This window comes from Lutjanus erythropterus, chromosome 9 (assembly GCF_056507025.1).
Source record: "Lutjanus erythropterus isolate fLutEry1 chromosome 9, fLutEry1.hap2, whole genome shotgun sequence".
Classification (NCBI taxonomy): Eukaryota; Metazoa; Chordata; class Actinopteri; order Lutjaniformes; family Lutjanidae; genus Lutjanus; species Lutjanus erythropterus.
In genome coordinates, this window is record NC_139325.1 from 29,872,359 (window position 1) to 29,884,542 (window position 12,184).

Here is a 12,184-nt window from a genome sequence, read left to right on the forward strand (position 1 = left end):
CTGGGTTGTACTGTATATATCTTAGCATGGCAGGGGTCTATAGGAAACAAATTTGCACCCACATAGCAGAGACAAACTATGATCTTTTCTTTAACTAAGCAATGTAGCTTTAGACTAGATAGCTAGATACTTTATTTACTCCATGGGGAAATTTTACTTGCACTCTACAAAGCTGGATCCATCAACATACACACTTTGGCCACCACAATATAAATAAATTAATATAAATTGCACAAAATGCATGATTAAATACAGTGCACACGTCAGATATACAATGCAAAATTACATTCCATGAGGTATGTATAATGCATTTTAATTAGATGTTTAAGTGTACTTCAAGCGACTAGGAAATGACAAAAACAGTGAAGAAAACACAGCAAACGTGCTGGTCAAAGGTTTTTCCAAGTAAAAGCATTATATTGTATGTGAACTGTGACCTGGCTGTGTGAGCGCTGTAGTTTCGTGGGCGGAGGAACCAATAAGAACGGAGGGGGACATACATTTTTTTTCACATGGAGAAATTGGCACGTAACAGTAAAGTTTTCCTTGAGACTAGAATATGAGCACACTCCAATTTAGCGTTTACTGTATCTGACTTCCATAGCGTTAAATCTAGGTAATATTTAAGGAATAATACTACATGTAGAAGCCGCACCCCCTCTTTTAGTAATGGTACAGTCTTCTCCGGAGGCCAGTGAGGGACCAACCGCACGAGCAGAGCATCAGCTGTGGTGTGTCGGAGAGTGAGAAACTTCGCTCACTCCTCCGCCCAAATTCACTCAGACATCTTTTTTTATTTCGTTTCTCACAGGACCAGCCACCGTCTGCAGGCTGGTTACTGGCTGGGGTTTTGTTTTTGTTTTTGTTTTTTTAAATTTTTATTCTTTGGTCTTTTCTGTGGTTTATCTGGACGCTCTCCGGAGGTGTTTCCTGCCCGGCGGTTGGTTCAGGACATCGGGTGCAACTGGAGTGACTCGAGCAAGTTTCCCCCCCATTCTGCCTGAGGAATGAGAGGACTGCAGGCGGAGAGGAAGAGCCAAATCTCGCATGTTTGAATGAACAAAAGAGCAGAAAGCGAGGGTATTACCGCCGAAATGGAGGAAAATACTCTGCCAGGAGCAACATGTAAGTCCTTTTCACGGTTGCACAGTTTACCTTAGAGCCGAATCTGTCTTAAAAAACTGCACGAGTGCTTTGTCATGCACGTCTTTTGTCACGTTCAAACAAAATGAGTTAAAGCGTCGTCTCGCTGGTGTTAACTTTATAGTTGCATGGCTCATTCAGAGGTTGAGAAACAGTGCTGCAGTTAAGGTAAAGCAACAGAGAGTGTGGTCGGGGATAAATCTGATGAATTATGAATAATCCATTAGGAGGTGCGGGTACAGACAGTCCACAGATCCCAAAGCTACCACCACCTTGTTTTGTCCACAAGCTTAACACCTAAACCTAAGGACAGATCTTAATCTGTGATGATTTAATCTGAGTGACAATAGAGCACGATTTTCCAATTTGCAGATGTTTTGATGGTGAGCGCAAAACACCGGTATGATCATCAGCTGACTGCTGATGGCTGTCTCTTAATGCACAGGACTGTATGTTGCCATTTCTTCCGCACAGAGCTCAGCCAACAGGGTTATAATAACACAATTTGCGCTAGATGAGGTAATCTTACTAGTACCATCCCATCCCCCTCCGTATGTTATGTTTAGCTCACTACTAACATGATGCAGTCATAGGCGGTCAGGCATCCCTTTCTGTCTCTTATCTGCTGCTGCTCTTCTAGAGGAGGTTTTCCAAATATATTAGCCCAGATAGTTGTGTGCACAGGTGCAGTCATGCTCCTTGAATGCTGGAGCAGAGTATGGCTGAATGTTTTCATTAGCAATCAAAATGTCCATCATTGTCTCGATTAGTCGAGTAGTTCTTGAGGGATGCACAATGTGGATAACTGATAATTATCTGCTTCTCACGGCCAGTATGTTAAGATGCCCAATAGATTCAGATGCTTGCATTTTTACAAGAACTTCATAAACCTGTATTTTATGCATAACTGAGGGTCAGAACTTTATAAAAGAAAACGATTTTGTCCCAGAATTCTAATGAAATGCATCCGTCAATTCAGATATAACATCTGCCATTACCAATGTAGACCAATATGCTGTGATAGGCCAATATCAGTCAATAGTTAATCTATGCCAAAACTTATCATGCATCTCTCATTTGGTCCATAGAATATCAGAAAATGGCGAAATATGTTGATCACCCTTTCCCGAAGCCCAAGCTAATGTCCTTAAATGTCTTGTTTTGCCCACAACCCAAAAATATTCAGTTTACTGTCAGAGAAGAGTCAAGAAACCAGAAAATATTCCCAGTTGAGATGCTAAAACCAGATAAAGTTCTTCTTAAAGATGACTCATAATGATCAATCAGTTATCAAAATAGCTGGTGATCAATTTGGTAGTCGACACCTAATCTATTAATTGACTAACTGTTGCAGCTCCAGTGCAGAGCTGCATCAGCAAACTCTTGAAATGAAGAAAATGTTGATGAGAGGCTCAGCTTAGGGCCAAAGTGCAGGATAAAGAGTCTACCTCACGCTCCAGCCAGATCCGGCTTACCCACTGCTTTTATATGTGCAATTACAAACTACAGTAAGTGATCTCGTGATCATGCAGTTCAAGGCCACTGTTGTGTTTGCTAAATCAGTTTATAAGTAACGTCTCAGTGTGAGACAAGGGTGTAGGCTTTTTTTTTTTTTGATACTGGGGGACCACATACCAAGCAGGGGAAATTTTTAGCGCTAAACATCCTTGCATTCAAGTGATTTTTGGGCACCAATTTATGCCTTTTCTGCATTATTTTATAGTGGGATTGTCTTTACCTAAGTAAAGGAAAACATAATATTCAGGTGACTGTTCGCAATTCAAAACGATGCTGGTCTTGTAAGACACCCCAGCATTGTTGAAACTTTTGAATCTCCATGCCAAAGCATTGTGTATTGACATGTTGTCTGTTTCTGGAAATAGAAAGGGACGCACAATATGACCTCCTCCTTCTGACAACAGAAAACTTCCTTCCTGCTGACAGGGGGCTTCATGCAGAGAGGCCAGCTTGTTTTGGCTCTGCATCAAGCAGGAGGAGAGACGAGCTCCACCCTGATCGTGGGAATCTTGACCTGCAGAAGGGAGTTTCTTTAAGTTGCCATGTTCTGAATACCATAAAGTATATATGACCTTAACGCTGGGAGGGGCTGAACATATGTGTTGTGACTTGATGCAGAAGCACTGATGTCACACCTCTTGTTTCATGCGATGTACAGTCAGCCAGGCAGCCACGCTATGCTTCCCATGCTTATTAAAAAATATGTTTTTCCAAGTCTTCAGTGGTCAATTGGCCATCAGATCATCAGCACTCCTTGTACAGAACTCATGCTCTGATACAGCTGTGCTGATGTGAAAAACACATGATTACAGAGTAACATAAAGCTAAAGATGAAATTCTGGTTAGTGCTTAGGCTGAGTTCATACTTAAAGGTCCAGTTCCTGAATTGAACCAATGCCATGGTGATACATAGTTTCGATTTTCCAGTTTGTGTTCAGAAAGGCCAAATTCAAATGGTCTAGAGATTGTAAATGCAAATGGAAGTATTGTTCACTCATTGGTCAAAGAGTTGATACTTGAAAAGACAACAAATGGCCCATTTTCTACCTGGATATCGAACATCGCGGAGAACCATCAGGTTCAGTTCATGTGGGTATTGATCTGGAGTGCAGATCAGCAGACTTTAGAGAAATGCTTTTTTAAACCGGCGGGTATTAAATAATTTAGTGGTGCAGGCTTTTCTCACTTGTTTGTGAGTCCATGTTTGGCCCCTGACAGTTGATATTTTGATAGCAAACATGTTACTAGGTCACTAGTCACCAAGCAGGAAGACAAAACTTTTTTTTAACTAATTAAATGACACAAACAATGATACCCTTCCTATGACTAGAACCACGCCAGTGTTCACTTGACAGCTGTCCAAGACCACCCTTCAGGGTGGAACATAGAGCAGTAGATTTGTCTGCTGAGGAGTTTGGGTCGAGCATTTGCACCAACCCAAATAAACTGCACAAAGGGGGTTAGCAGTCTTGGGTTTGGTTCACCTGTGGGCCTTTTCCGCCGGTGCTTTTGGCCGTGCCAAGCCAAACCATACCGCACCAAATTGCATTTCCATTATCACTTTCAGCACGTTGAGCCACGACCAAGATAGACCCACTCTGGAGTTCGGGCCAGAGCGAGCCCGACCTGCCTCCAAGCGGGCTGCGGTGACATCTTGCTGGCCGGGCCCATCCCGTGATGAGCCTCCTTTCCTCCTCGAACAAGCGACTGTTTTGATACTGAGCTCATGTGTGTGCAGGAGAGCAGAGAGGAAGACATTTTGTAAAGTCTCTTTATGTTCAGCTTTTAGTACTTCTGTAGCTTCTAACTTAACCTAACATAATATTTATGTATTGACATTTAGTTTCTCTCCTGTGTCACTTCAGACTCACTCTGGGACCTGAGCCACAGTTGCCTGTAGCTGTCGCAGACATCTTCACTGAGCAGACAGGATGAATTGATGTAGTGGAGTGATTTTAGTCTGTAGAAAAACAAGGAGCACTTACTCTGCAGCTACTTCTGGGGACCAAAATATCCCCCAAAGTACACTGCACACTGTTTGATAAATAACCCCTGACCGCTTGACTTGAAGAATCTCAGTTGGCTGAGGGGAGTCCAACTGATGATTCAAATCTTTGACTTTCAGTGGGCAGCATTAATTAGGTCCATCTAATCTCCGACCTTTTTTCTGTCATAGCTGCTCCCAAGAATGTGTTTTCCCATGTAAAACATCCTTGAGCAAGCAGCAAGATATTTAAACAACACCTGGAAGCAGAAGGACAATTGGAAGAGTCTCCGTCTTTTGTTGAAATACAGGCACTAAAGAAAGCTCACTTGATCTGTCGTGCTTGAAAACTATCCCTTGGATTCGAGCTGTTGAAAGCTAGTGCCCTTCATTGTGAAAATCTGCTGTCAGGACTTCTGGAGAAGATGTTCTAATCCTTCTTTTCTTTATGCAGGCTTTCTTCACTCTATGCCCTCCATTCTGCTGCTCTTTGACAGTCAGCTCTGTGTGCCCGTCCTCTTTAATCTCCGTACCTGAACAGCTAAGCTGTGACCAGCTGAGATGAATAGAAACTTTTTATTTTCCCTTTTAAAATTTGCCTTTTACAGCATACTCACAGGCATTTCAGATGAACGTGACTGCTCATATCTCTACTGTCGATACACAATGTGTAAGTGAGGCGGTGCTTTAGATTGTTAAATGAGCCTTTATGCAAACTTTATTTAAGGAAAAAGACAAGCTGCTTGAAGAGCCTCAGCAGACTGTCAGGGAGGCAGATCATAAAGTCCTTGTCTGTTGTGTAATGTGGGAGAATCCACCAGCTTTGGCTGTCAAGCTTGCACTGTAGTGAACAGGATCAGTCAGCTACACATCTTCAGCTGCAGGAGTTGTTACGTAATCAGGGGAATACGTGCGACCCTGCCCCATTTTTTGGAGAGATTGCTGCTTCAGTGTCTTTGTAAATTAGTAGTTGGCAAGATCCCATGGGCCTTCCTGGATTCAATGCCTAATAATGGAGCCAGATACCAATGGGAGCCAACATTGTTTTTGCGCAGGATTAATGTGTGTGAGCAATGCAGTGGTGAAGTCTGTGTCAAAATGAGATGTTTTCATGTTCTGCAGGAGATATGTTGGAGTCTGACAGGTTAGCCACATGAAACCACTCATGTTTATCATCCATATCCTCTGTCAGGTAGAAAAATAGAAAGTTATGATTGATTATTTGTTAATATGAGCAGAGTAATTTACTTCCATTTATTTTGGGGAGTGCAATAATGTTGCATGTAACTCTAACTCTGAAGATATGTGAATCTTAAGTTGAAGTTGAAGCTTCAAATAATTTATGTATAGAAATTAGGTCCGCACACATATTGCAATTATTTTGACAGATCTTCCTATTGCAATATGATTCATCATATGTGGGTTTAGTTTGAGGTTATGTGCACAATAAAAATACAAAATATACAACAAATAGAGAGGAGATTAATTGAAGTGTAGGAGCAGAAGGAAGCTTGAACAGCTTATTAAGAGCCCTTCCTGTCTGTATCAATGTATATGTGCTCTCATGTCTGGAAAACAATATCTCTGCAGCACTGCAGTATTTAATTATTCACACATTTTCCCCTTATACTTGGCAATATTGTGATTTCAATAATATTTATGAAATTAAAAACCTGCATGTGTCGGAGGGAGGAAATAATGTCATAGTGTTACATTTATACTGCTGTTTCTGCTGTTTTTAAATCTCATTTATATCACTAGTTGGGGTACACAAAGGGGACCAACCTATATTTGGGCTCCATCCTACATAATCCTTTTAATTCAGTGTATGTGGCTGCAATCACAGATTACTTTGTCAATCAAATCATTTTCCAGGCATGCAGGGCTAAAAGGATTAAGTTGGCAAACTGAGAATTATTACACTTTACCACACTCTTTCACAATAAAGAACTTTGTGTTTGATCTATAGATTAATTGATTACTTCCCTAAAGCTACTTTGGGTAGTGTTTTTAGTGTAGGAGACAGGGGGGGTTCCCACCTCCCACGTGTTCAGATATGTTCAAAGGCCACATTCAGCACATTTTATAGAGAGGGACTCAGCTCCTGTCCCATTGAAGTTTGGAGAGAGAAGGGAAAAGAACAGAAACATCAGAGTCCCAAAGAAGCGACTGAAGTCATGCCAGCACTATGGCGTCGAGGTCTGCTTTTGAGACTGCAGTGCAGTTTTTAGACAGTGACACTTTTTTTTTGTTGTTTTGGCTCCTCTGTACTCTAGCACATTGGATTTAAAATGAGATACTAACTGGGGTATGAGAGCTGGCTTACAGCTTTAAGGGTTCACATGTGTTGGAATCATATTCTATTTTTTAGACATAGCCCCTGCATTTTGAAAAGCTCTACATGACATTGATGGGGCTGCAGTTCCCATAATAATGTTCACCAGCATGGATGTAACCACCTTCAATTTCAAACTGAAAATTGCCACTCAAACTGCACAGTTACTGCTTCATTTCAAATCCAATATGTTGCAGTACAGAGCCAAAAATACACAACTTGTGCACTTAACATACCAGAATACTCATGTTGGACATTTTGCATACTGCAACAAGGGTTATAAGTGTCAAATGAATAACATTAACTTTTAGTAAGGTGGGGATAAATTGATCTGTTACACACTTTTTAATCTTCAGTCATACAGGGATAATTTATTTTCAAGTCCGAGTGAAGTCATGAGGTGTTAAAGTCCAAGTCTTTTTTGATTTTTGTCAAGTCAGTTTTTAAGTAATCATATCTGCGACTAGTTAAGTGACCTTGGTCCACACCTCTGGTACGTCCAAGTGTCAGGATGTGAAACATTCCTTAAGGTGCTGTGTATGATATTTACCCTAGAGGCTGCAGCAGAGCACCAGCATCTCAGACCAAAACAAACATACGCTTTGTTTTTTCCAGTGAAGTTGAGGGAAAAAGTGTTGTCTGAACTCTCACTGCTCACCAAAGTCAGATCAAACTGTAAAACTAGGCAGTATGGGTCAAGATTAAGTTAATAAATTGCCTACTTCTTGCTTAAAATGTTTTCAGGAACCCATTTTAGTGACAGTTTAGTTGTAAAAAGAGAGCGATTGTAACCAGGCAGCTGCCATTCTGACTCTCGCATCTAGAAGGTAACCCTGGAACCATGAAAGATCTCACAAGAGTGGTAATTTTAACAGAAATCGTGATCTTTGCATAACCATAACCAGGTGTTTTCTGTCTCTAAACCAACCTATATTGTAAACAAAGTTCTATCACGTTAGAAATCATGAGTAGTTTGTACAATGTGCGTAATGAAGCAACAACATGTACAAATCTCATGAGTTTAACAAACTCACGACCGTTTCCAAAGTAGAAGCAGTGTTGATCAGAAATGGCTCAGTGTTCTGTTACTGCAATGCCTGTTTCTCGCACCAGGCTGCCATGTTGAAAACAACAAATCTAAAGGGAATGTAATGTCATTCTCTGCTTAGGAAGGCATTAATCCATTATATCTTTGTATTGCAGTTTCTTGCCAACATCTTTTGAAGCTGAATATTGTATTAAGTACCTTTAAGGCAGTGTCCAATGCATATAAGAAGTCTGAAAAGAAATGGGACTAAAGCTATACAGTGAAGACAGAGACCAGAAGAAGGTGAGACATGCAGTAATATGAAAAAGATGAAAAAAAAAAACTGATTGAACAGCCGTCTCCAGATTTAAACTCCCCAGATAGAGGAGGCATCATGTCAGTGCCACTCTGTAGCACCCAGATGGTGTAAATCACACCGGCTAGACACTGACCTCTCATGAGGGAATAGAAGTAGATCTCTAACCCAGCACTCTGGAAAGGCAAATAATGTAGAAAGCCTTCCATTAACCAGCACTCAAAGTGTGTCAACTGTCAGCCTCTGCAGTGTTGTACCAGGAAATGGCTACTGAAAGCTGATCAATATATGCATGCAGGTACAGTTCAGGCTTGTTTTTGTGAACGTGCATGACAGACACAACTTCATTGAGCTTCTAAAATGATGTGTGTGAGGTCCTTTAATTTTGGACCTCCCATTTTAAATTTAATAGGAAAAACTCAGTGTTGACTCTGAAAACATGGATTATGGTGGGATTAGATAGGATCAGAGTTGAACTTGACTCCCCTTGAACCACTTCCAACCAACTTAAATCACGAAGGGAGCTTAAATATGACAAAGACAGTTTGTGTGGTCTCGCCTTCTAAATCATTAGTCCATTTACCATAAGTTCTGGCTAATGTCATTCAAGGCTGATGTATGGCAATTAATTCATACAAACTCACGTTTTCTATGCATGTCTTGGGCTTAATGCATTATGAAGATAAATTAAGTAATTCACTCACTTTTCATAGTCCTACTACATGTGTTATTAGTTACACTTAAAATGACTGGGGGCTACTGTTGATAAATTGGCCATTAAAAAGATCTTGTGACTTCATACTTTGGCCCAAGAGCACGTCTGGTTGTTTGGGGATGTTTGAAGAATGACTTTATAATGTATAACATGTCCTCACCTCTTCAGCTCCTTTGGTCTTTTACCTTATAACAAGACCCTTTGATATATAATACAGTTGATCATTTAGAGAGCTACAGCTTGTCAAGGACCATCTGAGATTACTTTGAACTGGAGGACTAAATGTTGGTAGCAGAGCTCTGAATTATTTGGTGATGAGTAGGTGTGTTATGAAGTGTGTGATACAGCATAAAGTATGAGATATAAGGTATAGTTGTTCCGATACCAGTATTGAAAATGCCTCCCGTTCTGCCAAAAATGCGGCATCCGGTACTCCGGTAACAGCGAGTACGCAAGTCTATGTTGTGATCCAATACCACGTACTGTATTAGCCCTAAATTGTGACCCGGCTACTTTCCAACAGCATCCTGTATGTCAGATTTTATGGTCACTAAAGGACGGAAATGCCATATTTACCTCAGCATCAGATCACTTTGCAAAGTCTGTGCTGTTGTGGTAAGCAGGTCTGTGGAGTCTGTCAGAAGAAGGAATAATCTGGTTGTAGTTTCTCCAGGAGATGCTGATGTTAGCTTAGAGCTAAGACAGTTAACTGAGTGGATTGAACTTTGCCACTTTGCTCGGCTGATACTGCATGACAGTCCAATACCAGTGCATTAAAAAAAACACTCAAAGTTCAGATATCTGAATCATAACAGAAAGGAAATAAAAGGTGTTAGTGAGCTTTAGAGGTGTTCGTTCATGGATTTCGTTACCTTTAGAGAGAGCTAGGCTAGACGTTCTGTCTTTTTACCAAGCTAAATTACCTGGCTTCTCATCCAACTCTTGGCAAGCAAGTGAATATGCATATTTCCCAAAATGATTCACTTTTCCTTTAATAATAAAGAAAATGGGTACTTTGCTACCAAGACAAACACAGGCGTCATTTATAACCAATAAATTGACTGCACCAGAACATAATGAAACCAGAAAGCTGATGGATCAGCAGTTGTTCCAATTACTAGACTAAGGAAAGTCGAAGTTTATTTAGCATACCCAATGCATTAAGGAAATTGAATGTGCTCTACATAATGCATTTACATAACCATTAATTAAAAAGCATAGTTTCAGACAACAAGAAAAAACATGAAAGGAAATAATCTAGGCATAATTTTGGTCCTAAATGCTGCACAGCTGCAGCAGCTGGGTACTAAGTGACTGAATGCCAAAGAAACATGCCATTCTTACACTAACTTCTTCACATTAAAGGAATGAGAAGCCCATGAAATGTACACATGTGCTATTTGGAAAGCATCTGCTTTTGTTACCCTCTGTTTTTCTTTTTAGTCTGGGCTGTGGCATATACAATAAGATGGCTGATGCTGCAGTGCTGTAAACCTAAATTTACTATCAGGCTGCTGTAGTGTCCTGCCCTGGGACGCTAGAGGAAGGACAAGGGGAGGGAAGTCTTGATTTGAACTGCGTCGCTTGTTCCTTCCACCTCCACCAAGTCTGAAAATATCCCAGACAGGCTGCTCTGTACTCTCTGGTCATCTGAAAGTTCCAGTCACCAGACCTATCCACTAATATTAGACCAAGCTGTATTCAGCTAAAGGGCATGCTTCAAACACATGTAAATCTCTCTACACATTCCTTGACAGGTGTGCCATATGACATATGGAGCCTTTGTTTGACCCATTTCCATAATTAGATTACTTTAGGTCTTGGGCTTGCTTTTTAGGAAATGATAAAATGCAGTTTCATGTTTTTTGTTCATGGATATGAATCTCGTTGCTGAGGGAGTGGGAGTGAGCATTTGGCCTTTTCGTACTACCTGTGATTATGAAACCCATGATTGGACCCTGAGTTCTGTGTTTTCGTGTGGGGAGACAAAAATCCATTTAATGATAACTGTTGGTGGTAATTGTATGTTGAACAGGCACAAGATTACTGCCCAGGCACGATTTTTGCTTTGGTTATATTTACGAAAATAACCATATTGCAAAAAAAATGACAAACACCAGCTCTGTTAGCTACCTCTGACTAGGACACACACAGTCACAGATCTCTCTAAATGTCAACAATGCCAATGTAAAATGTCACTGGTTATGTTACCTGTATTGATTGATCCAAGTGATGCTTCAAAGAGCACAGAGAGATCCATTTGCACTACATCACTGTTCATATTTCTAACATAAAGTTAAATTCTGTAGTTCTGTGCAAAAAGGGAAATTAGACTGCTACATAGATGGACATTCATAGAGGGGAATTACAGATACCTGATATCTTTGCAGTGGCATAGAGACAGAGCGCAATTAAGTCCCATCCACTCATTGCTCTCCAGTGACTTTGCACTGTGTGAAGATACCTCCTTGTCTTTTCCCTCTGCAAGCAAACAACAGAAAAATGCTAAAAAGCTGCTGTGTGGTGGGATGTGCAACAGTTTTTTTAAGCTGCTGAGCTGAAAAACTGAGTCTTTAAGAAGACAAAAGGCAACAAGATGTGAAGCATCAGCAGGAAGAATGTAGGTGTAAGTAGGTGTTACAGTTGCTAAATTGGCCAGACAAACTGTAGAGGTTGAGTTTTGAAAGATCTGGTTTTGATCTTTGTTTGGTTAAATGATAATTTTATCTGGTGATTTGATCAAACAGTTGTAAATATATACGCATAGCAAAAGAAAAAAAAATCCCTAATTTCACATCTGACCACTCAATGGGATCATTTCTCCAAGAAAAGCAAGCTAAAGAGAGGGGTCACTGAAACTGACATAGACATAGGGTGCTAAAACAATCCTTTGACATGATGAAATATAATGTTTTTAGCTAGCTACATGCATTTTGTTAGTGTGTCCTCCTTTGGTTGCATATTGTGGTACAGATAATTTCCCCCTCCTGTTGGCATAGTTTCAGAGTATAGAGTCATCAATCTGGAGCCATGTTGGCGTTACTGACTGTAGATAACACATCCCAACTTGCAACTGTTTCTGGTTATTTACTGCCTTTAAATGGGGGGAATATTTACTGTGTTCACGAGAGAAGTTCATATGAACA

The 12,184-nt window shown here is 40.5% G+C and overlaps 1 protein-coding gene across 1 annotated transcript in view; it reads left to right on the forward strand.

The window, feature by feature from the left end:
- The first annotated feature begins 706 nt into the window (after window positions 1–706).
- The window catches only part of map7d1a (MAP7 domain containing 1a), a 63,210-nt gene continuing 51,732 nt past the window's right edge, over window positions 707–12,184 (forward strand). The window contains exon 1 of the mRNA XM_084727067.1: window positions 707–1,125. Within this exon, the coding sequence (XP_084583193.1) occupies window positions 1,056–1,125 (70 nt within the window). The 5' untranslated portion in view covers window positions 707–1,055. The remainder of the gene's footprint in view (window positions 1,126–12,184) is intronic.